At 43.2% G+C, this 26,910-nt stretch overlaps 1 protein-coding gene across 2 annotated transcripts in view; it reads right to left on the bottom strand.

The window, feature by feature from the left end:
- Positions 1-15,473, bottom strand: part of AGK (acylglycerol kinase) — a 36,510-nt gene extending 21,037 nt beyond the window's left edge. The window contains exons 1-4 of one of the 2 annotated variants that reach the window (XM_050324517.1): positions 15,315-15,473; positions 6,537-6,576; positions 2,586-2,665; positions 1,248-1,323 (exon numbers count right to left, since the gene is read on the bottom strand). In XM_050324517.1, coding sequence (XP_050180474.1) covers positions 1,248-1,323; positions 2,586-2,665; positions 6,537-6,576; positions 15,315-15,415 — 297 coding nt within the window. In that variant the 5' untranslated portion in view covers positions 15,416-15,473. The remainder of the gene's footprint in view (positions 1-1,247; positions 1,324-2,585; positions 2,666-6,536; positions 6,577-15,314) is intronic. The other variant, XM_050324518.1, reaches the window with a different exon arrangement.
- Positions 15,474-26,910: the final 11,437 nt, after the last annotated feature.

The raw sequence follows: 26,910 nt of genomic DNA, 5'->3' as shown, positions 1-26,910 counted from the left end.
CATACAGGCACACAGTACTGCACATTACTTACACTCACGGAGATTTCTTCAAAACCAGGCTGCTGCCTAATACAGCATGTGCAAGTAAACACACAGGCACACACACACAAAGGTTAAATGAAATATCAGAGGATATCTTACTCAACAGATCTACAGTATCACAGCAACAACCTTATTTCCAGGTAAATTTACAGTGAAACCACATAGCCAACCATGCTCTTGCAGAAAAACTCCCAACACCTTCAGCAGCCAAAGTGCTCAAGTGCATCTCCTGAAGCAGCATCAGCTACATGACATGCCCAACAGCAAGCTGCTCACCATGGGTTTAACAGTACAGAGAACACTGACTTTCTAAACCATTGAAACTGTTTTCTGCAAAATTATTGTCTTTTACAAAGATATCTCAGCCTCATCTGCTGGCCCAGCCCTGTTTTGCCAACTCATCAGTTGCTACCAGGCATCAGTTTTAACTCTTGCAAAATAATTTTTTTCTCTTAGGGTAGGACTATGTATTTTCAATGATCAGAGAAAGGCATTAATAAAAACAGCATTTTAACACTAAACCTTGTGAAAAGGATTCCAAGATAGAAAAATGCATATTAGAGTACTTCACTGCTGGAACCCTCTGACTATTAAACAATCCTCATGTCACAACTTCAAAAACCTGCAAAAAGATCAGAATCCCTTCATGTTTATTTGTTATTGTCTTTCCAAAGTAAACCTGTCTGTTAATTCACAACATTTAGATCTCAGTGTTCTGCTTTTGTAATGGGAATGTCGAATTATTTGGAGAGACACTGAGATATTTCCATTGCAAAAAGATGAGGTTATTTTTAATTAACCTGAACAGTTCCACTGCACGTCCAAGTTCCTCACTTCTGAATTCTGCAAGTTCAGGCAGAAATGACAATTTCAACAGCACTGGGCACGTACCACGAGGCAGCACTCAAGTATTTGGAGAGTTTTCTCTCAAATGTGAATTACAGAAGGGCTGCTTTAGACAGACAAACAAGCATATGTACTGCTTTAGCTGAAAACTAAAATCTCAGTATACTGTTTGTAAATTAACTGTGAATTAAAAAAGAAAAAGATTAAGTACCAGCTTAATATCTCAGTAATTATTTCTTCCCATTAGATGTCTACAGGACAAATGAGTATTTCAAATGCATACTTTAATTTTAATTCTTCAAGAGGAGAAAGCAGAGCAGACAATGTATCTATATTAGCAGAACCTATCAGTTTCTTACCTTAACCACAGTTACATCCAAGCCAGATAAGTGCAAAATTGGTGCTGCATTCTTTTCAAAAAGGTTCCTGGCTTTGCTAGAAATAACAGAGTAAAAACTATTTAATTAGGCTGGTGGCTAAAAATAAATTAAAAAACAAATAAATGAATAGCAAAAAGAAATTACTTAAAACCAAGCATACAATCTACACAATCAGTCACTCAACCTGCCAGTCAGGAAATATGACATTTCATGTGGTTCAAATGTATTATCTTTCTAGTCTCGTATCTCAGATGTCAGGTTTTTTGTTGCAGTTTTAATAAATGCAGAAAATGTTATCTAGCTTTCTCCAAAAATAATTTAAAAAATCCACTGAAATAAAATAAGATCTCCAAAAATAAATTTATTAGAAAATTAATGACTTAAACAGCACCAGGCTTTACGACCTCAAAGAAGGCCCATGTAGGTTTTCAGAAACATCAAAAAACCCCAACTATTTACTACGACATATTATTAAGTAAGTTTAGAAGCAAACCTGTATCTGACTTTCTTTTGTTACAGGACTGATACATTTTCTGCCTCTAACTGCATAATAAAATAATTATGCCACTAACTATAAATTGCTTACAAGTAGAAACGTGAGGCTTTATTAATACTTGGCATTTTCCAGTCATGTGTGTTTTGAACAAAAGCACCTAATTCCAAGCACTTCCACGCCTGATATATTATTCCTTTCTTCTTGGTACTAACAACTCCCTGCCCCTCCCCAAAATGCAGCTGATACAAAGCTGAGCTGATCAGCAGGAACAGACACACACCATATCCAAGATTACAGGTTTTCTGCTAATGAGCAGGCAAAAAATAGCAGCCGACCTCTTCCAGGAGTCTTGCTCTGAGCCCAAATTTAGCCTCTCAGTTTGTGGGCACATCCCTTTCAAGGACAGGTTCCCACAGAAGTAAGAGCACTGCTGGCTAATGTCAAGTCTTGAAGCAATCAAGGTCATCTCTTGTTTCTAAAGCTTTTGAGGTGGAAATGTATCACATGCAAAAGTCTGGAGGGAATATGGAGGAATGCCACACACGAAAGGAATGACAAAGGCCAAAACATAGGATAAAAGAAAAAAAAAATTCAAAATATACATATGTTTAGAAAACATTCTTTCACCTCAAGCCTCTAATTCTATTTCTCATCCCAATACATTTGGTGAAATAAAGTCTGGCATAGTTATCTAGTGCCAGCTTGGTATCAGAGGGAGGCAAAAATGAGCTTAAGAATCTGGCTGGCTTTTGTAGTGGATGGCAGAGCAAAAATGAAGAAAGAGTGCCTCAAATGAGGGTGTTGGGAAGGGGGAATTTTACCCTTTGCAAGCTGCTGGGTTGAGGAACACTGTTGCTTTCTTCAGTGGCATAGTGGGAGGGATCAGCTCATTGCCAAAAGCCTAAGTAAGAGAAAAAGAGCAGAGCTCAGTTTATCTTTTAAGCACACCGCTAAAACAGGTCAAAATAATGCTCCTCTACAAATGTCAATGGGCTTTCAAGCCTCATGACATTCAAATGACTTCCATCTTCAGCCATTGTACAAGTCTCCTATTCAAAGACCTGCACTCTTAGCATCAGCTCACATCACTGTCATAAGTACTCTTTAGCTCATTTTTACAATTCCACCACCATTTCGTTTTTGTCAACCTCTGGTTTTCTGCCATGGGCAGAGATCCAGGGAGCTATCCTTGACTCCAAGGTTACTTGATTTTCTTTCCTTATGTAATTCTCATACACCTGCCTGCCACCTTCTTTCTGCATCCTTTCTCACTTCTGAACTTCAATTCCTCAGTCTCTTCTACCCACTTTAGTATTTTCTTTCCTTCAGTTTTTGGAGATATGAAAGAATTACCAGAGCAAGTTCACTGTTCCTCTTTTTTTTTTTTTTTCCCTGAATGTCTCTCTATAAAAATCACTTAATTCCTCTTCAATTTTTAATCCAATTCTGAAGAGGTGCCTCTATTTTCAATTCTCTGAGAGTTACTCCATACAGCCTCTTGTACCTATTTCCACAGCTTTTCAGCACAAAAGGGGCAAGAAAAGGCAAAGCTTCCATGCATACATCCCGCTCTGTAAACCTCTTTTAGGTCACTTAAAGGCATCCTCACTAACACACCAAATCAAGCTGGTTTTGAGTACAAGGACAACGACGTATTCAGCAATACTATCCAGAAGCCACAGAAATAAAGCAGGAACAAAAGATTAGTGAGCTGAACATGGCCCAGTCAATTGTCCCTGGCTTCTCTTCCCCTTGAAAGTTAATTCCCCTAGCAGAAATTTTTAACTTGAAGAAGGTGATAGGGAACACAGAGAACAGTAGATTTTAGTGGCTGTTAGCTGTTCAAATTTATAATTAATTCCACTTGCCAACTTTGCTCAGAAAACCTCAATTAAGAGAAGGGTGCAGCCGCTACGCTGCTTAAAACATTCAAATTTCTTCTTCAAGAAAGGAAAAGGATGAGAGAAGTTGCTGAGAGAAAAGAAAGCTTCAAAGAAATGGAAACAAATCAACAGCACTTAAGCTTTACTCAAAGATCAGCTGGAAAACAGACCAACTTATTATATTGCAATTGTTGGGCGGGAATTGGGGAATAGGGGACCTCTAGCATGTTACAGCTGTTAGAAAGAACTAATTGTTTGCTTGGGGGACACAATGTGATGTATTTGCATGCTCTGAACAATCTAACAAGGCTCCAAACAACCTTACAAGACTCATAAAGAATTTATGAGTAACAAAATAATCACTTCTTTATGTAATGCACTTAGACATTTACGTTACGTACAGGGACATTTCTAAAGCAAAGCTGATTTGTAAGACAGGAAATATAAAAATAATAATGCAACCTTCTAGAAGTCTTTCAGAGCAGAACACAACTGAAGATAATTTAAAGTCAGACAATGAAATCGGTTATTAAATATATATGTGAAGGTATAATTTAGGTAAGCCAATGCCTTTTTCACTTTCTTGTCAAATGCACATTCCCAGATATTGTATTTCTGCATTGCTAAGATGACAATCGCTACCTGCAACTACAAAAAACCCTTTATACAAAGCCCTTATAGTGCTTTATGAATACTAACAAAGAAACTACATTCTTTTACACAAAACTATCCTTGAGTGAATTGTTTGCCAGATAAACAACACCTTTAACACAGGCCCCGAGCTCAGCAACAACGTTCAATCAGCAGGACTGATTTGCAAAGCCCAAGTCAGCTGACACTGGTTTATTCTAGAGAAGGAGGTGTAAAATGTTAAAATATGATAAATGAGTTATTTATTATAGAATATTTCTACAATCATTTGCCACACCAAGACTGTCATCCTAAAACTACATTTAAATTCAGACACGCATGGTGGAACCTTTACATGAAGTACTGCTGTAGTGGATACTCTGGCAGAAAGGCAGCTGCCTCATCAATTTGATATTGTAACAGGCTTAAAATCTTAAAAATCCAATGTAAACATAGTAGGAACCCCCCAACACCACTTCATTCAGACTAAACTTTGTCTTGGGTGAGTCTGCCGCTATTTTTTTCCCAATATTTATACAACACTATAAATGCAAGTAGCATTTTTCAAACAATTTCAGATTGTTGTTATTTTGAAGAACATATCAGACACTTAATGCCTCACTGCTGTATTGCTGTGTGTTTTCAAGAACTATTTGGCACTGACACATCAGTAAAAATGATTTTACAGCATGAAATGAAATGAAATTACAGCAAGAATTGATTACTAGGTCTTCTGGTTCATTCCACTCTAATGGAGGAGTCCTCTGCAGGATATTTTCCCAGGCTTTCACCTTTGAAATTGTAGGAAGCTCTACTGACAGTGCTTTTGTATTTTCATTTATAAGAATAAGCCATAATGGAACAGAATCCGTCACTTAATGACTAGAATTAAGAAACAGAAAATTCAGAATTTCCACAACTTAACTATCTTCTTGTACCAGTCTTTCCTTAGCAGTTACACCTTTTTGACAGCATGCACTCACCATTTCCTCAGTGCCTTTTAAAAAATTGTTTTAATTTGGCCAGTATGCTTCAAATAATGAGGTATTAACAGCTATTTTTGGCAATATAAAAAACTTCCATCACTTCATTACTATGCAGTAAAAATGAATATTGAAAACATAAAAATCAAGAACAACTGATACTCTGAATTGGAAATGCATTTGACTCTGAAGCTATACATATCGTTTATGAAAGTAATATTTTCAGGGAAAAATTTTTCTTGTTCTTTCCTGAGACTTGAGCTCCCTTACATCTATTCTGGCATGAAGATCCACTGCACAAGACAAGTTGCTGTGAAACTCTTCCTCTCAACAGCAGGCAGGCTAAAATTGCAATTATTCAGGTGCACCACAGAAGCAGGGTAATCTGAAGAAAAGTTCTCTACTGAGAAAAATAATTTTCCCCATTCTTCTGAGGCCCCAGTATGTAGCAATGATGGAAACAGTGTTACACCCTTCAAAATCGCAAAGATCTGTCATGGAGAAGCAGCTTTAGAGTAAACTTTGTTTGTGGGAGGTGGAAAGACTCTTAAAATCCTCCAGAAGTGATGTCAGGCATGGGCAGCAGCACTTACACCTCTGAAGAACTGTTTATTAAGGACAGGATTTCTTTACAGGAATAGGACAGCATGAGAATTTTTTAAGTGCTGTTTGCCCAGGCAGGCCACAAACTAGGATATGCAATAGTCAGTCCCCTCAGAGATAACTCTCTCCCCCTGAACACTTGTTTTGCTGTCAGTGATCAGCAAACAGGTCGACTCCATTAAGTTCCCAGTGCACCCAGAGCTGGGTCAGTCCCTCATCACAGTCCCTCAGGATTGAGCAGACAAGGGCCAGGGTCTCTCCAGCTGAGCACTGACATGAAGCAGTTTGCGATGCTCCTGCCCAGACTACACCCCTCGCAGTGGGTCTGAGATATCACTCTTATCAACAAATCCTCTTCCTACCAGAACTCCACAGGCACAGAGCAATTCCAGCTGCAGTACTGTGGTCTGGTAGCTACAGCAGGAACTAAGATCACCCCGGCAATAAGGCTGTGCCGTCCCCTGCAGCGGCAGCAGGGAGGGCACGCAAGGTGCAGTGTCCCGGCTGCAGGCAGGGCCTCCCACACCCTTTGGCACTTCAGCAGAGGAGCGCAGATGGCACCATTACAAGGCTTGTCACGCAGAAAGGACCCGCTGGGAAAATCTCAGGAGCCCTGCACAACCAAGATAAGAGGGAGATTTCAATCTAATTTTATGACTTTAAACGGTATTACCTGGGCTTCTTGGCACGCAGCTCTTCGTAGCAGGTTATCGCTATCAGGTGAGACAGAAGAGAGAGCAGGCATTAAGTTGGGTAAGTTTAAAACAATTTGCTCATTTTTAAAATGTAGGCGCAAACCCCTCTTACACACAGTTTGACAACACTGAAACAAACAAACAAAAAATTTATGGATGAAACACACCCATTTAAGCACACAATCGTAACTTTTTTTCTGCCTGTGCACACAAACATTCTTTGTAAAATAAAGAAAAGCAGGAAACAAAGACCAGGATGCCGAGTGTGCCGAGGTTACATAAGCTCTGACACGCTGCAGAACTGTAATTTATTTTTAAATTGCTACATAACTGTACTCCAGAGCTAAGGTGAGGGTTTTTCCAATGTTCATGCTGCCTGTTATTTACACTGAAGGTACTTACCATTCTGGCAGTATAGAAGGGATTTAGAGAAGACTTAAATGTGTAACTTCCATGGACTTAAACCTTTGTGCATTATAATTGTAAACGCCTCTCTCCATCAGTCTGTGAGCTGAACATGTTCATGCAGCACCTACCACCCACTGAGGTCTGAGCACGCCTAAAGCAGTAACTCACAGAGGTGAAAAACACTCAACTCACATAAGTGAAGTTTAAAAACAAAGGAGAAAATATCAGTATTAGATATGTCACAGATATGTTTCAGACATAAATTCCTGACTAATCCTTGTGCTTGTCATTGGTGACAGCATTAGCAAGGTGACAAGCAGGGTATAGTTGGCAAGCACACAGGAGACAGAGCTACTGAGCGAGGAACAGAAGTCTGCTTTTTTCCAGACCAAAATTGCCCTATTTCCCCTTGCAGACAAAATGGGGAGTGCTGTTCTGCAGTGCCCAGTCTCATCTGTCCTCTAGATACCAGACACTGCCCCTCCTTGCTAAAACCAAAACATTCTTCCAGCTTGTCCTTGCCAACACCTGGCAAGACTGTGTATTACTGTCTTAAAATATCAAGTACAGAAAAACCCAGCTACAGTCAGCATACCAAAATGAACACTACATAAAAGGATTAAAGGCCAACCAGAAAAGAACAAGTGACTAAGAAACCAGCACACTTCTGCCCCGAAGTGTGGCTCATCAGGCCAAACCCTGCTATGGAAATGGCAGAAGAGAGGGTGAGGCCCAAACACGAGTGCCATCTATTCGATTCCATGAGCTTACAGTATTTATCTCTCACTGGAGCTCTACGAGGTGCTCTTTTTGGCTTAACAAGAGATGCTGCAATGTCAGAAAAAGGGAGGTAGGGCGACTTCAGGTGAGATATCAAACTGCGCTCTGAGAAAATAACTCTACAGTAAAAAAGCCACATTATTATTCCTGGTAATAATGAAAGGACAAAGGAAGAGTCAAGCATGGAAAAAGAAAATATGTGAGTAATATCTCATCAAGATAACAAGAAACTGAAGTGTCTAAGAAGAAACTTCCCCAGAGGCATGCTGTCATATTTGCTCCTTAAAACTAAAGGAGTAAATACTTTGTATTAAGTACCTGCAATATTACTTAGGGAAGCGACAGACTTGGGTTTGATTGCAGTAACATGATGAAGGCACACCAGTCAAAGTAAGTGCCTCTGAAAAGGTTTGTGTTCCAAGCTAAGCAACGTTGTCACAGCTAATTCCAGCTCAGTCAAGACAGTCCACACTGCACTGCTGGGAGCATGAACCCTCACACGGGGACTTTTTCCCCGCCTCTGTGACTATGTGTGACCGCAGCAAACACAAAGCAACTGCAATTTCTACACATAAAGCTGAAATATTATGGGATATCAAGCAAATCGTGCTATCAAATGATGGCAGCACAGTTGACGTCTTTGAGAGCTGCTGCCCTGACCTCATTACCAAATCCTGGTCAAACTTACATTATCTGTTTACTTCACATTGATGCTATTTTGTTCAGAAGTCAAGCTGTGTCACACCATCAGCCTGCACCTTCTCCTGCTGCCTGCAACCTTATGCTGCAGTTTTAGTTGCCTCTAAAATGGAACCCAGCAATACTTTCCAAATGTAAGCAAAAGGTATTTTGCTTTCTTTCCCAGCCTTCAAAGACCCTCAAAACAACTGTCAAGGATGCAAGCCCGATTCAGCTCAATGGAGTCTCAACCATAAAAATTAAGCTTGACAGTTGAGATGTCCACAGTTATGCTCATTTTCTCCTGCACTGAAGCACTTCCAGAATGAGAAAAAGTCTATTCTGACACTTAACGTTTTGGTGTCAAAGGAGAGATTTAGAGACCAGAAGAACCATTTACCATTTAGCAATTTATATGTTATTTGTCTCACCTCTAGGATTCCCACTGATTCAACTGGGACATATATTTCAGAGTCATCTGAGTCTTAAGGATGCCCCAAGTTTGGCTTAAAGATACCAGGTAACAGGAAATCTTTTATTTCCCTAAAATGTGATGTCAACGCTTAATTGACTTCAAACTCAAGTTTAAAAAGCACAAGTGCACTCACAGTCCTCCTCCTCCATCACAGCACTTTCCTCTACTCACCTCACATCGCTCACACACAGTACCACAAGTGTTCTGGAAGCCCTCTGTAGGTCATACCAACTAATAAATATGGCTAGCAAAACGTTAAAAACAGCAGAAAGGTAATTTCTTAAAGTCTTCTGTCTCCATATGTATTAATTCTCAAAATATGGCTGTGCACCAGCTCCTAGAGAAAAAGAGACTTTAACATCACACACAAGATTCTGTTGATTTTTTTGTACTTTATCATCCACTATTATTAGTTACAAAGCCTTTTCAAGAACCCTCGAACACGAGCAGGTGGAGGCTGAGAGAAAATTGCTGCACTGCCTTAAAGAACATGCAGAGATTTCTTCTGACTTGCACCACATCCACAGCAAACTGAAAATCAATTTTTTACTTTACATTTCCCCTAAGGGCTTATCTACACAATTCGAGCTTAAAGCAAAACAGACAAGCAGCGTTGCATCTGCTGGCCAACTCAGGGCTGTCTTCCTGCTGTGAGAATTAAGCACCGCACAGCTTACAGCTGGGCCAACTTGCTTAAGCAGTAAAAAACTGGGAGACGGAGAGGAACGAACAGAGGCAGTGGGGTATGGAAGAAAGAGGATGTCCTAAGCTGAACCCACAAACAGAACATTCCCAGTCAACCCTCAGGGTCAGCAGCCACTGCAGTGCAGACTCTTTGGAGGACAGAGAGGGCTTACACCAAAGCAAGGAGCCAAGGCAGAGAGAACACAAGAGCAACTGCCCAGAGCTCCCCACACACCAGAGCTGGGAGAGCACAACATCCGTACGACCCCCTTGAACAGGGGCTGTTCTGACTTGTCATCAACATCCCCAGTGCAGGGCTGGCGGCCACTGCTCCTGCCCTGAGTGTTTTCAGCTAGAGTAGGGAATTAGCACTCTTACACATAAGCACACAGATCCACACAATTTAATATGCATGCTCCTCCAGCGGAGAGTGCATCCTCTGCCCCAGTGCCAGCAGAGGCCAGGCAGGAAAGGACAGTTCCCATGATGAAGGGTCAGCCAGGGCAGCCATGAAGGCAACAGGCAGAAGAACAACAAAGTCAAACCTCAAACAAGGCTGTTTGAGGCCCACAGCTGCAGAAGGGTAAGCCTTTGTTTAAGGGCCAACCAAAGCAACTCCCTTAGAAGTGACCACCCTACAGATGCATAAAGAAGCTCAGCTGTGAGACCCCATTTCCCAAAGGGTTATTGTATTAAATCTACGACTGTTAAGTATATAAGAAAGAAGAAGCCTAAAGACTCTCCAGCTCAGTGTCTGCATTAAAACACTAGAGTTTTGTGAGGAGAAACTTGACCAAAGCTGGGAATATTGGATCACTCCTCAGGAGTTATAACAGAACTCCTTAAAGAGATTTTATCTTAGAAGAGAGCTTTTTTGGCTGCTTCTAATACGGCAAGAGCACAGTATCCTCTCTGCTGGATATTAGCATTTACTTCCATCTCAGCTTTGGAAGGGCATGAAAGACAATCTCAGTTTTCATCTGCTTTACCCAAGACTCAGAATTTATACTCTGGGTTTTTTTGACTAAGTTCTGATGAAATAAAGTCAGCCACTCAGGAAGTATATGCAGAAAGGTGACAAAGTGAGTTATCAGTTGGCAAACACGCAGAGACTAACATTCAAATTGTAGATAACAATAACACTGAAGATTACTGGCAGCCAGTCAAAGGCTCAGGTGCTTTGCCAGCATTTTCTAAGGAGAAAGTCAATACTTTAACACATACAGAGTAAAACCAAGTGTCTGATGAGTCCACTGCCTCAGTACAACACCGAGGGTCCCCATCCTGACCAAGTGATGATCACTTATGCGGGGACATCACTGTAACAGTCTGGTCAAATCTGACAGTCAGTTAAGCTGATGTCCATCATGCCAGAGATTAAATTTCTGCTGATTTGGCATAGCTGGGAACTCATTGCACCACCTGGACGTACAAAGAACAGCAGCAGCTCAACTGAGGAAAGGTGACCCAGGACATAAATGTGAGAGGGGCTTCCAAACTTTGTGAAAAGTTTAAAACAATCACATGGTATCTTTGTCTGTAACCAACCTCACGGGTATACATTAAAGAGAAGTATGTTACTGTGTATGAGCACACACCTGACAACGTGAACACCCTCTAAGCTTTGATCTAGGATATTAAATTCAGTGTCCTTTGTACCTGCAGCATGATATGCTATAGATTAAAATAAACCTAATATGTAAATTTATGCAATCCAGAGAAATTAAAGACAACCTCACATGTAGCAACACTGAGTAATCTTCTTAATTCTCCAACACTATGAGAGTATTTGCTATCCTGAATGCAAGACAATGGGTTTTTTAAAAATGTCCTTTTATGAGAACAAAAGGACTTTTAAGACTCACTAAGGTTTTGTAAAAATGGCAACAGGGTTTTAGTTAACAGCAGTTCAACCAGACATAATACCTATCATTTTACACATGAAAAACCTTTGCCACCCCCCAATTGATGCCTCTGCTGAAGAGATACCTTCTGTTGTATCACACACTCAGAAGGGCTGAATCACAAATAGGGGAGGGAGGATCAGCACAAGGTTTCCTCCTCTTCCTGTTCACCCAAAACCCCGTTACTTTTAAATCAGTCAGTATTTGAACAAATGCCCCCAAAGTCGAAAGGCCAATACACTGATCCAGAAACTAAACCCTGCATGAACAAAGCACCACACAAGGCCAGACTAAGCTGCTCCTCGACCTTTACAGTTATGGTCATCCACAGCCTTCAGACTAACTCAGCAATGATCCATCACACTCCAGTGCCCCTCTTCCCTTTACACCCTAAGGAGCACAAGGGCATCCACATCAGACCCACAGCACAGTCATCAGGGTGCAGGAGGGGGACACCCAGGTCCACTTCCAGGCAGGGAAGTGGTACTGAGAACAAGTCTGGAAAAGGTAACATTCTTCTTGTCCAGATTTGTCCATGTAGCACCCTCCAAAGTCTTAAGGAAGTACTCCAGAGCTCTTCTGTCCCTGTGAACTTGTAGAGATTGACTACAGAAGAGTTGCCATTTATTTGCTGGACAGATTGTTATTTACAGTAGCTCCACTAAATGCAGGCATCATAACCACTGCATCCAAAAGAGTAATGAACCTTGAGAAGTCAAAAAAGAAAATGATCTGCTCTTGCAAGAGAAATATTTCAGAAAATCCTCAAGGACGGAAAAAGGGATGCAGGATGGGAAACAAGAATTTTCTTCAGCTGCAAACAAATGAGCAACATCTCAGAGAGCTCCTTCCAAGAAGTCAGAGGCTAATCTGAACTGATCCTGTGCTAAAGCAAAACACCCTGTCATCAGAAACTTGTGATGCCAGAAACCGAAGCATGAGACTTCACTAAACCTTTAATCTGTTCTAAAAGGGCAAATCTAAGTCTAGTCAGGTATGCCTCATGCATAGCAATTCAGCCTCTGATGTTGGTAACAGCAAGCCTCAGGGCCGACACAGCCCATACACGGATCCTTCACCAACCTCTCCCAGTGCTGCCTGTGGCAGTCTGTGCGTGGGGCAAAAGGCACCTCTCACGCTCCCCAGCATAACTGGCACGAAGGCAAAGACACTGGGAAGAGGGAATGCACAAAAAGACACCAAAAGCTACCACATCTGAAAGCAAAACAAGCTGCAGAAAGGGACCCTGGCCTACTCCCTGCTGTCCAGCCGTCCCAAAGTAAGGCACTCACCGTGCACAGAGCACTATGAAAGGGCTGCTGAGACCACTTTGAATACTTTCTTACACTCTTGCCATCAGGTTCTTCTGTTATTCCTCATTTTTCTATTCCCTGGCTAAAACAATCCTCCACAGAGAATAGCACAGAAATGGCTAAACAGTTGTCACTGTTTCCAAACAGTGTTTAAGTCTCTGAGAGCTGTACTTCACAGCTGTGCTTCACCCTGCATCAAAGTCTCACGCAGCTGCTTGTCATCACAGGACTTCCTACCTGGCATTTCCAGTGTCTGGTAAGGAAAATTTTCTCTTTTATTTTCTTTTATAGATAAAAGGGGAGATTGAAGAATTGGATATGTGAACATATTTCCCCCCCCCCAATATATCATTAAAGCGCCATGCCTACACTTAGTGTAAATAACCTCCAAGCACTGAAATTCAGATATCAAAGATTTCCTTTTTGTTTGTTTTCCTTTCATATTTTCCTCTTTATTTGCCTTCTCTGTAACCAGAACATGATTTCACAGTTACCACACAGGAAATCAACGCAGCTGAAACCAACAGCACACGAACAGGCACGTGAACTCCGGGAAACCAGAGACACAAAGGGGAGACTGGTTGTGCCTGTCACCTTTCCCAAGGCCTTCTCAACTCTCCATATGCACAAGGAGCACAGTCTTTTTCTTAATATCTACTCCAGCAGCTCTCTATAGCGTGCACTCTGCTGTCATTAATATCTGTAGCACCAGAAGGCCAGTGAAGAGGCCACTTGCATAAGCTGGGTACCTGGGAAGGTCACAGGCTGCTCTGCCCCACCAGCCAGCCCCTCACAGGAATGCCACCAAGCAATTTCTTCCTCCTCATTTTGTACATTAAGTTTATTCTTTTGGTTAAGAGGTATTTAGAATGATAGAACTTCAAATAATTGCTTGTTTACATTTTGTTATTTCATTGAAATTCAAAGTTCGAGCTGTCAGAGGAGAAAGCTGAATGCAAGGTCACTGACATTACATGGAGGCATCAAAACCCCAACCTGTTTAGTACAAATACTTCTGCTCACAACTTCCTGTTTCTGCCCATTGCCTCTTGTCCTATTGCTTGGTACCACTGAGAAGAGCCTGGTCCATCCTCTTGACACCCTCCCTTCAGATACTTCCAGACACTGACGAGGTTCCACCTCAGTTGTCTCTTCTTGAGAGCGAACAGGCCCAGCTCTCTCGGCCTTTCCTTGTAAGAGAGATGCTCCAGTCCCCTCATCATCCCCCTTACCCTCCACTGAACCTGTTCCAGGAGCTCCACATCTCTCTTGTACTGAGGAGCCCAGAGCTGGACACAGCATTCCACATGTGCCTCACCAGGGTGCCAAGTAGAGGGACAGGATCATCTCCTCGACCTGCTGGCAGCGCTCTTCCTAAGGCATCCCAGGATACCACTGGCCTTCCTGGCCACAAGGACACACTGCTGGCTCATGAACAGCTTCTTGTCCACCAGGACCCCCAGATACTTCTCTGAAAGTCAACTGAGCCTTAGTTGCTTCAGGTGAGAAGCAAGCAACTAAAGCAGATGCACCATGTAAAACAAAGACTGATTTAATGCAAAAGTCCTGAGGCAAAACGATGTGAAGAAGGAAGGTGTAACAAACAACATAAACAGATTTATTTTCCTAACTTTTCCTTTGAGGCTTTCCTTGCTTGCTTCAATGCAAGCAAAAAAGAACACTAATAAAATCCCAACTCAACAACTAAAAAGGCATGAAGACAGGGACAGGATAAACAGCAGCACCAAAAGTAACAATTTTTAAAAATAATTTGGCTGCCCTTGTATTTTAGTCAGAAGCACTAACCGTCATCTTAATGGACAAGAACTAAAATATAAACACAGCTATTTAAAAACCACAAATGAGGATTTTGCTTACCATAAGGGACATTTGCTCCGCAGGTAAACAATGGGAATGACACCATTAGGCACAAATTATGTGAGCAGCAGTGACGGGCTCCTTGCAGCTGGGTGGGCAACAGCAGCAAGGACAGCGCAGGGCTGCTGCCCATGCCCTTTTCCTCAGGAAAGGAACAGGGGTCTGGCATCTCTCACGTGGCGTATGGCACCATTAAAAGTGAAAAGGAGCTGGGAAAAGCCAGGGAACACGACCACCGCGCTGGGATGGCTGTCCCTCGGCACACGGAGGAGGCACCCTGCCAGTCTGGTTCTATTAATCCCTAAAACACGGGCTAAAAGCAGAAAGGGTGATGGCACGCACACGGACGATGACATTTTTTTTAAGTTAGAAGACAGAAAACTCTCTGCTCCCCAGGAGGCCCCAAAATCGCTCACGCCTCCCAGACACCCCCTGCGTTCAAACCTCCCGCCCGAAGCGGCGCCAGGTGCGCCACGCGGCCAAGGTGGGAAGGGCAGAAGCCACGGAGCCTTCCCACGGCTGCTGGAGCTGGAGGGAGACCCAGCCCCGAGGGTGCCGGGGCCCTCCCCGGGGACTCCCCCATTTCAGGAGCTCCCCCTCCCTCCCGCCTCCCTGCCCGGCCCCAGCCGGCATTACCAGTGCCTCCCATAGAGCCAGTGCCCGCCCCAGCCCAGCAGGCAGGCGCCGAACGTGGATTTCTTCCAGTGGTTCCTGAGGGTCGCCACCACTTTCGCCATCCCGCCCTCGGGGAGCGCCGCCCGGCCCGGCTCGGCTGGAAACGGCTCCCGCGGCCCCGGCGTTCCGCGCCGGCACCGATTGGATGAGACAAACAACAAAAAAACCCACACAAACCCCGAGGAAAAGTGTTTTACACAGCCCCGCCGCCGCGACCCGGCTCTCCTGCCCCGAGGTGAGCCACTGCCGCGGGCGCTGGGCTGCCGGCGCTCGGGGAGCAGGAGGTGGTGTGGGCACAGGGAGAAAGGGAACAGGGTTTATTTTCACATGAACAAAAATATACACGGTGACCAACCCCTCCCGAAAACCAAAACCAAACCAACAAACAAAAAACGACAACAACCACAAAACGAGGGGAAAAAAAACACCAAACACCACAAGCACAACAAATCTCAATAATAATAATAATAATAATAACAACCTTAAAGTACTCCAGAATATTCCAGCCAGAATAAATGTCATCCAAGAAGGACCTGGGGTTTGATGTTTAAGCCAAACCAATGGGATGACCACAGGCGCCAGGAGAAATGTCTCCAATCGCGCACGGAAAACATCAGCCTCAGAAGGATGCCCTGCAGCCATGAACAGCATGAACATCCTGCCAGGGAACGGAGGATCTGACCTCAGCATGGAAAATACTTTGGGACAAACTAGTGGTGGTGGCCTGTCACCAGTGGGGTTCACTGGGCTCCATCTTGGGCCCTATGCTCTTCAATATCTTCATAAATATCTTGGACACAGGACTGGAGGGGATTCTGAGCAAGAGAGCTGTCGACTCCTTCCAGGGCAGAGAGGCCCTGCAGAGAGACCTCAACAAATTAGAGAGATGGGCAATCACCAACAGCTAACAAAGACAAGTGCTGGATTCTGCACCTGGGATGGGGCAACCCTGGATGTAAGTACAGACTGAGGAATAAGATCCTGGAAAGCAGTGCCACGGAAAGGGACTTTGGTCGATGACAAATTGAATCTGAGTCAGCAGTGCCCTGGCAGCCAGGAGGGCCAACCATGTCCTGGGGGGCATCAGGCAAAGCATTGCCAGCTGGTTGAGGGAGGGGATTGTCCTGCTGTGCTCTGGGATGGCCTTACCTTGAATATTGTGGCAGTTTTGGGCACTGCAATATAAGAAAGACATTAAGCTATTAGAGAGTGTCCAAAGGAGGGCAACGAAGACAATGAAGGATCTAGAGAGGAAGCCATACAAGGAGTGGCTGAGGTCACTTGGTCTGTTCAGCCTGGAGGAGAGACCTCATTGCAGGTACAACTTCTTTGTGAGGGGAGGAGTAGGGGCAGGCACTGATCAACCCTCTGTGGTGACCAGTGACAGGACCCAAGGGAACGGGCTGAAGTTGTGTCAGGGGAGGTTTAAGTTGGATATTAGGGAAAGGTTTTTCACCCAGAGGGTGGTGGGGCACTGAAACAGGCTCCCCAGGACAGTGGTCACAGCACCGAGCCTGATGGAGTTCAAGAAGTGTTTGGACAATGGTCTCAGGTGCATGGTGTGACTCTTGGAGCTGTCCTATGCAGGGCCAGGAGCTGGACTCAATGATCCTTGTGGGTGTCTACCAACTCAGCATATTCTAACTCAGGCCATGGTCTCTCATGATTCCTGAAAGATTGAGAACAGCCTCAGAGATTTCACAGAAGTGCCAAGAGACCCCATCCTATAAGAAAGCAAGAGAGGTGTTGTCCATTCACAAACAACCATTGGCTAAATGAGTGGTATGAGGAAGCAACGCTGCTTTTGTAGACCACAGCCCTCCTTTTGACAGGGACCTCAGCTTGAGGACTCAGAAGAACAAGGATGCAGTCTGGCAGGGACCAGTGGGTCAGGGTAATGAACCTAACACTGGACACAAATTTTTTTCCACTATGTTTTTTCCCTTTTCCAAAATGCCATTTGCAGCAATACAAACATGTCAAAGTCAATAAAATGGCTTTTTTTTGGTCAAAAGCTTCCCCAAATCCTTCTGCTTAAGAATGTCAGGATGGGATGTGAATAGTAACATAAGGTGGTTGCTTGAGGCCAAATTTGGGATTCTGGGTATGCAAAAGTCTGTTCTGCGAGAAATCACATTGAGGCAGAAGATGGTCCAGAAGACGCACTGCTGTTAGTGATAAGAAAAGCAGATCAAACCCTATGGATCAGTTTCCCTACTATGTTTTGGGTTTTCTTTTCATTTTGTAAAGCAGATGACCTGGGAATTGTTTTTTCTAAGAAAACATTAAATTATCCTCTCCTGATGAATATTTCAGGCATGACATCATCCAGTAGCCATTGCTTCCCACTTCAGTATTCCAGGTTCATCTGTCCAGTGCATCTCAGTGCACTGAATGCATGCACTTGATGCAGTGCTGAGTGTTCCAGGTGGCGTGGAGTGATTAAATGTCCTACTTTTCTTTTTGGGTTGTCCTACTTTTTTTGAGGATTCGGGTGGTATGGCCAACTGCTAACAGCAATGATAGCCACAGATATTAGTACTCTCATCCTGCTTTCCTTCACTTATGAAAAGACTGTGCTGATAAATGCTTTTCAAATTCATAATTCTCATGTGGTGCCACAAATAATTCACAAGCATCTGTAACTTCCTATTTTGCAACCAAGTCTTCTGAGTACAGTTATGTTTATTAACGATGTTTCCAAAACAAGCTTGAATTTTTAAAATAAAGCCTCTTTAGCATGCTAATACACATTCGGAGCAGTTGGAAAAAATGCTTAAATGTATGAAGGACCTGAATATCTCTAAGATGGATGAGTGGAAATTTTTCTGAGTTCATAACCATGAAAACACATCAGGGCTAGCATTAAGTGAGAAATTTTAGCTCAAATCCTAGTTGTCTTCACCATCCCTAACAGAGGGACTTGACCCTGCCTTGGGCAGGGTGGCTGGACTGGGTGAGCGCCAGAGGTCCCATCCCATCCCCATTATTTGGACTATTTGAGAATTTAGGTTGGTGATTTTTGAGATGGGTCTTTTTGAAGAGAACTACCCTTCGAAGAAAGAGGCAGTGCAGGCAACAGCGACAGATTGTGCACTTGTCTTTTTACGTGGCTTTACTTAGAATGCAGCGTCCATTCTGAAATCCCTCCTGGCAAACATGTACGTCCTAGTTTTTCGGCTGTGGCCGTCTGATCACCCGCAAGGTAGATCACACCTGCCACGCTGCTGCATGTACCAGGGACTTCTCTTTTAGCTGTCCTAGTTTTTTGCATGTCAGATCAATAGAAGTAGGTATTAGAGTATGTGCAGAGGATAAAGAGTTGATCTCGAACATCCTTTAGATCGTGTGCTGTAGTAATTTTTTAGGCCAAGTAAAATTCCTGCTCTCTTTTTCAGAAAACTGTTCAAAGGAGGCTGGAATGTGTGTTTTTGTTTTCTTATGATTGCTAGATGGATGGTGTAGAAAAAGAATATTTCAAAAAGCTGCTCTGCAACTCTAATACTTGACTGGGGATATGTCACTTAAAATTATCACACAAGTTGTGTGTGAAGACAGGTGAATGCCTCATCCCAGTTACTTATGTCTAACCCTTTTTTGAAGAGCAGTTTTTTAATACTCCTGTCTCTACCATCAGTTCCAAGCCTGTTAGCAGAAGAAGCTTCAGATATATGATCATGCTTCAGGCACCAACTTGTTTGTAACTTTAGGAAAGTCACATCCACAATCATCTCTGTTCTTAGGCACAGAATGTGGGGGAAACAGTGGAGAGATTTTTCTCTACTACTTGGAAATGCCCTAAAATTGATAAGGGCAGAGAATGATTTTGTATCCATTTCTGTCCAGCACAGTCTGTGCCTATGTTTGCATAAAAAGCCAGTCCGGTGTAGTCATTCTGTCATCCTTGCAGCGATGGAGAATTGAGATCCCTCTGCCTGCTGGTTATCCTGGCATTTGTGACTCACCTATGGATGGTTGGAGGGTGTGGAACAGCAGTGCTGTCAGCCACACCCCGTGCCACCACGGTGCTTCAGGTGCTTCCTTACAAGTAAATTGCAAATAGCTGCTTACATTGCAAAGAGAGCAAATGTACTGCTCTGTAGGAGCTGCGTGGTTACCACAGCGATGCAAGTCCGTGTTCCTGCCAGACCGAGGCAGCGTTGTCTGGTTATAGTCTGCCCACATCCCCCCGTTTTTTACACGTGATTAATATCACTGTGGCCAGAGTGACAGGGAAGAATGTCTTCACACATTTTTCAGTCTTCTGTGCAGCTGATGAGAAAAAACACGGAATCTAAATCTTTCCGTGCCTTTGAGCCAGCGAGGGAGATTATAATTTACTTTGTTTTAATTCCACAACACCTGAGCAGCAAGCATGATTTGAAGTGAGGGAGAGCCCTTTTCCTTGGTGGATGGGAGCGGGACTGACTGGGTGTCTCTCCAGTCAGACCAGGAGCTCCAGCATTTCAGGCACATCCTCCTCCAACTTTTATTTCCCCACAAGCCATGGGCATAGGCTTGGCTGCAGACAGAGCTCTTTCTCTCCCTGTCTGGGGGGGTTCTTGTGCTAGCTGAAATCTCTCGTGGACTTCCCACTCTGTGTTTCTCTGCTTCTGTTCTCCGGGTTTTGCATCCAGGGCCTGAAGTTGTTCTTCCAGTGAGTGTCCCAGGCCCCGCCCTGTTCCACCCCGGCCAATGACCTGAATAAGGGAGAGGAGCACTGCAGCCACTGAAGCTAATCAGAGAAAATTCCGATCTGAGAGAGCAGAGAAAGTTCATGATGGATTCTCTTGCCCTCATTTCCAGCTCTGCCTGGAGGTGTGATTCCCTGGGGTAGTCATGTCTGCAGTCAGTGCCTGCTCCACTGGCTTGGAGAAGGAACTGAATCATACTGGCAGGGTTTTTGGTTGGGTAACTCAAGGAAGCTCTGCACAAAAATAATCTCTCCCCTTGCTTCCCCTCCTCACTCTTCCTTGGCTCTTCTGTAAGCAGAACATGACCTGAGCTTCACCCTCCCTAGAAGGAAATTCAGGAGCATGCCTAGTGTATTTGTACAGCAAACCCCACCACCTTTACACCCTGCCCCCTCTTCCCACAACTAAGCTATTAAACAGAAGTATTCCCTGATTCTCAGAGTTTATTAACCTTTTTTCCAAGGGAATGAATAGAGATATTCACAGCTTTTGAACAGCAGCAGAAACCCATTAAATTGCTCTGTGGCAATCTTGTCGGGAACTTGTTCCTTTAGCAGAGACACATTTCAGAAGGCTCTACACTCACTCCCAAACCATTTGGATTCAACAAATGCAGGTGCCACTGAGGCATTAGGGTGAGCAGGCCTGGACCCTCAGCTCTGAGTGTAGCACCAGTTAGATCTCCTCTGGGTCTCCTCCAAATGAAGGAACAAGGACAGTGCCCTGCGACTGGGATTTATCCATTCACTCAGCAGCACAAACCCCTGCACAGAAAAGTCTGTAGCAGCTCCTGTGCTCATACTATCTGCTTTACACTCTGCTTTTCAGTGAAGGTCTCAGTGAGAGCTACACTGAGGACATCAGTCTAAGGTCACTCCCCTCTGAGCTTATGCTGTTAATATGGTGGTGATGCATATTAGAGGACTCTGCATAGAAAATAGTATGATGCAGGGAGGGAGAGAGGACCAAATGCACAGCGCAGACCTGCTCACAGGATGTGTGTGCCCCTCTAAGCAGTGTCTGTTTGGAAGGGAGGTAGCTGTCACCCATCAGGCTGGGAGTGCATAACCTCTCCTGGGCTTCCATCTGCAGGCAAGTATTGTCACTTCTGCAGACAGAATCTGAGCGAGGGATGTAAACCATGAGACTCTTCACTCAGGCATTTTGCTTTCAGCTGAGATTAAAGCTCATTGTTTAACAAAACAACAAAAACAAAAAGTCATATTCTCTCCTTTTATCCCTGTTGTACAGCTGGATAAGAGAGGGGGTAGGAAATTAAGGCTTTTATGCTGTTTCTTGATTCCAGTGCATCCAGAAATGTTACATACTAGTTACCTATATTCACATTGAGATATTGCCTACCAGAACATCCAGCTGCTGCTATATACCATCCTGGTTATATTCCATAGCCAGATGATCTTGTATTCAGAGGAGCTCCTGAAAACTACTAATACATCTGCAGCAATGATTCATTTTTCACTGAGGCAGTGACATACTAATCTATGGACCAGATGGAGTGGGGCCTTGGGCAATTGTAATCAAAGAGCAACAGCCACACTTTGAAGGAAAGAGATTCCCAGTTGGTTTCCTATTAAATGCTTCTGTTTTCATTTTGTTTTGACTCAATTGTGTGCATCACCATGGCCCACTGAACACATCTGGCTGACATCTTAGATCACATATCCAGCACATTACTGTGTTTGCTCAAAGTTTCACTCCTTCCAAAGTCAGTGGCAGTGCTCTGTGATGACAATTTGTTTTATCCTTGTCCTCAGGTGGAGCTGGGAGAACAACACAATCAGTTGCAGGCAAAGGTGGGCTGAGAAAATCCGTCACTGTAATGGTGAACCACACCCATTCCTCTTCACCAGTAAAGTATTTTTGCCACTGTTGAAGCTAGAAGCTTAATTTGTCTTGGGGCACGAAATATGGCCACTTAGAACAAGCATAATCCCACCAATTTACTATAACGTGGTCCAGTTCAGTCCCTGCCAAAAGACAAATTCTGCATGTGATAGTGGCAAGGACCTTTGCTTAGGAATTGTTACTGGCCATTTCATCAGCGTGTGAAATAAAGGTCTTAATGTTTTCAGGTAAGGTGAATGCATAAGCGTTCTTTGTGGGTTTTTCTTTTCTTTAACCTAATTAGTTAAACTAGAATAAAATCTGATATTCTGCTTTTTCATTGTCTCCCAGCTTTCAACTATTTCAAAGGTAATCAGTTTACTCTTCCTGTGAGAAAAAGTGTTGCTGAAGTTACAGATCTGGTCATACATTCTGCTTCCATAGATTTGGGAAGACATTAGAGAGTTCTTCCAAAAATGTGTTCTCTACAAACTCTGTAGCATTTTCAGCAAATGTATTTCAACAGGCTTTGTGATAAGTTTGCTTTTGTACAGTTTCACATTGCATTTATCTTCCAGAAAGTTGCTAAGTGATATGGTTTTAAAAACTGTTCTTTTTTTTTTTTCATGTTGTTTATTGGCATGCTAATTATGACACAGACGTTGCTTTTAAATCCCATGCCATTTCTTTCACTGCATACAGTCCATTTGCTTTGAATTCCTACCCCATTGTGATCTGGTGTCAGTTCAAAGGCTGGCTTTGCTTTTCAGGCTGTTTAGACCTTCTTAATGTGCTGCTTTAAGGTTCTATGATAAGATGTTGCTGGGGCAGTGTAAGACTCTGGGACTTGACTAGGCTAGATTAGAACAGCCTTCTATTTTAGATTAAATGAAAGTGGTTTGGACCACAGTAACAAGCCAATACTTGTTATCCCCACTCTCCAAATGCACAGGCGCTATTGACTCTATTTATATGACATCTTTGCTTCTTTGTTTTTTTGCTTTCCCTTGCTAAGAACAGATGGGAAGAGTAATTTAAATACTGAATACCATAAGGTACCTGGAGTAAAGTAAGTTGAGGAAACACCATAAGTGAAAGAATGGAGCGTTAAACCGCTAACAGGAGATTTACAATTAAGAATTAACAGAGAAGAAAACCTTTGCCAAGAGACAGAAATCATTTAGTCCAGAAAGAATCTCACAGAGGATGGGTGGGGCTCTGACATGACAAATGCATGGAGAATCCCAGGTCATAGAAAAGAGGAGGCTCAAGATGTCAAACATGTCAAACATGTGAAACAGTTAATGGATTTATGCACACTGCAGCAGGTGACGTAAGTTGAGATAACGTCCATTATATGATGAAAGAGGCAAGGAACACCAAACTTTACTTTGCTTCGCAAAAAGATGTGAATACCAACAGAAGGAATATATAGGATGGGTAGCAAAAATAGGGATAGCACCGCTTGCTTAGATGAAAATTATACATAGTGAAAATGTACAACATAGCAGCCAAAAATGAAATGGTCTAACTGGAAATAAATAGGATATTTATTTTTTAACTGTTATACAGAAGCATTTGTGTTGCCAGAAATACTTCTGGAAGAACACTTGTGGGAGAGTCACACATAGCAGAAAGTAAATATGGAAAACAGAATGGACAGTGATAAGCTTATTAAGCACAAAGAAGTATGTGAACAACACTGGAAAATAAATGGAAAATGTATTGGAAAAGGCATCATTTGTAATGCTGACCCAGAAAAGATCTCAGCTCCCTTAGCATCATGCTACTATGTGCTCCCTGCAATTCCTTCTTAGAAAAGATGCTCTTAAGTCAGAGGCAAAGAGGGAATGTTAGTAGGATCACCGAATGGAGGATGTTAGAACAGGTACCATCACATTCATTTTTGTAGGTAAAAAGCACAGTTTCTTCTAGTGTCAGAACTGCCAGCTTAGCAGCAAACAAAACAGAAAATTCTAGATAATGCAAATAAATGCTTGGATAGATTACATTAACATAAAAAGCTGAATGAGTATGTCACGGGTGAGGTGACAGAGGAGAGCCTGTCCCCACAGACGAGGAAAATATGTAAAGATTCATTGGGAAGGTTGGTAACATTTGCCCCTAATCTAGCTGCTTGCAGCAACCACCTGGAGCACTGCTGCACGGTGATGTTTAATGGATGTGCAGTGTCAATATTAATACAGAGTCTGAGAAACTGAAGGAGTTGATTAGGGGACTCTATTCCAATGGTTCACAGCGCAGGAGTTAAGTAATTCACTTATTTCTCCAAGGACACTATTAATGGTGCTGCAAAGCTATGCTGAAAGCTGCAAAACAATGACTTCTGTGCCACAGACACCAATGAAATGTGATATCCGTGTCTTCTAGTAAATAAAGAGATTTGGGGTTAATTCACAGAAAACAGAGTTTGCTGAAATTGGCCATGTCACGCTACTGAGACTGTCATGCCAGTTCCTCCTGGCAATTCCTTCTTGCAGTTAAATGCACAGCTGGCAGGCATTTTGGGGGCCCAGACTCACTCCCAGATACCTGCGTGAAAATGCAGTGGGTGCAGCTTAGAATTATATTTTATATGTATTGATCTGACTTAGAAACACAACCACCCAATATCCAAAGTGTTGTTCAACCTCGAACGAAAGAAGACTGAGATTGCCACAGATATAGCAGAGAGAAACTATAGAGAAAATAAATAACATTATTAGCAGAATTACTATTAAAAATTATGTAGAAACTCTCACTAGTTAGGATCAAAATAGATGTATGAAAGTCCTTCAGGGACTGAAAAACTTAAGCAAAGGTCCACGAAAATATTCCATAGACCATTAAAGGCCCTGAGGAAGCTGGCGAAACTCACCAGTTATGCTGAAACTGCAACAGATTTAAATGCTTCATCTGTGTGATGGAGGCCAAGCTGCAGAGCTGTATCTGTTTCTCTGTGTTCAGGGGGTTTGTCCCCTGCAGCACACAGCTACTTGTGTGAACATCTCCAGATACAAGAAGGGAGGGAGGAAGGGGACAATGAGCCCGTTGTTTCATCCAGGAGAGGTGGGCAGCCTCAGGATCTGCAGGTTCATGGATATGGGAATGCTTGTCCCAGGTCAGGCTCACAGATCCAAGCAGCAGCAGATTCCTTGCTCTAATGCTGAGCTTGAAATGTCGCCGGGCATCGATTTAGAAAGGAACACGTGGTCTTAATATTAGGACTTTGATGGCCCAGCATCCCTGTCACTGCTGTGCTGTCGGGCTTTTGTTGCTGCCACACAAGAGCAATGGGAGCTGGACAAGGAGTAAGGTAGAGCTCCTGAAAGCCAGGCACAGTTTGATCACTTGGATTGTCAAAACCTCAGAGTTCATAACCCGATATATTTATGGGAGTCCTGCTGAGTCCCGCCTCAGCTGACACATCCTGGGCTGTGAGGAGCCACAGCTGCTTGCCTGCTCACACCCTGATGGGCAGGGCTTTGTCCCACAGCCTCATGAGTGGATGGGAGAGCCTGGACCAAGCACCAGTCAGCAGGAATCTCACTGTAATGAAATGTGCATCCTGGTAATTCGGGAATAATTGTATCTTAGGTTAATAGCATTTGATATCTTCCCTCAACAAGTTTATTTACTCCATGACACAGTTCCTCTGTGTTAAACAGAAATCACCCTCAAGGTATCATCTAATTATCTTCTCATCATTCTGCAAATCTGTTTCATATTACCAATAATCTTATTACTACAACTGCAACATTCATTAAGCAAATGGAGGACAATAAAAATACATACAATAATAGCAATAAAATTAAGTTTGAATCTCACAGTGAGTGATGGATAATTCTGGATCAGATTGTTCTCATAGATTTTTTCCCATTATTTTCTAAAAAAGGTTTAAATAGCGCAAGAAAATCCTGTTTCAATTACCAGGTTCTCCTCTAGAGTCTGACCATTTTATGTGACCCGGTAACAACAAAATGGCACAGTCGGACCAGAAATGGTTTCAGAGCCTTCCCCTTGGGAGCAGGGAGACCTCTCAGCAGAGACAACATTGCTGGGTTGCCATGGAAGACACCAGTCCCTGCACAGGCCGGCAGAACTCTGTGACAGTGACCCATCATCTCTTGGGTACGTCAGATGCTTCCTGGTGACATGCTGAATGGTCTTGCATTGGACTGGAAAGCCACCCCTTCCTCCTTGACATGTAGTGGCTCCTGATGAGCAAAGCAAAACCACAGATTTGTTCTGTGCCATCTGTATTTAAAAGATTTGGGGCTTCATCCTCAGCTCGTGGGAGTAAATGGAAATGCATTCACGAAGCACAGATGGGTAGATTTGGAAGCTGTTCTTGCCTATCAGCTGTGCCAGGTTATATCCAGCTCTGTTACACCTGCACAGAGCCACTTGAACATGTATCAAAACAATTCCCATCCCTAGCTTTGATCCATACTGTCTAGTCCAACAACAGATCATCATTTGTCTCACTGGTAAAATAACTGCTGACGAATGTAAGGGATTTTTTTTCCAGCTGCAAATGCATGAAAATGTATTTACAACATTTTATGGGTACATTGCACACCTGATGGAAACATTTATGACTGCTTCCTCTCTGGGTACATCAGAAATATCCTCAGCCAACTTCACTATTTTTATCAACTCTGCTCTTTAATTTTATGTTCATTCTGGCCTGTTTGTTTTGGGGTTTTTTTTCTCCTGTGTATTGCAGATGAGCTTGTGACCTCTTTGGTATGCTCAGCCAAATGGCCAAAGAAGAAATCCAACCCCTGAAGCACAGTAGGTCCCATTAAATCAGTGAGGGGATGGGATGTTATATACATATGTGTATGTGCAAATTGCTGTGTGACAGAGGCCCAAGGCAGAGAGAGGAGCCTGGATGTAGTTTGGACTCCAAAGAGGCAACTGGTTATTGCCTTTCTGTGCTGGTCCAGCACCTTCCTAGTCTGCATTCCTCCAAATAATTGATATCTCTTTTTGGTTTAATATGCAAGTTTGCA

Source organism: Myiozetetes cayanensis, unplaced genomic scaffold (assembly GCF_022539395.1).
Source record: "Myiozetetes cayanensis isolate MyiCay16 unplaced genomic scaffold, myiCay2020 scf3, whole genome shotgun sequence".
Taxonomy (NCBI): domain Eukaryota; kingdom Metazoa; phylum Chordata; class Aves; order Passeriformes; family Tyrannidae; genus Myiozetetes; species Myiozetetes cayanensis.
Note: the sequence above shows the minus strand (reverse complement) of the source record. Positions and strands in the feature narration are given on the sequence as shown.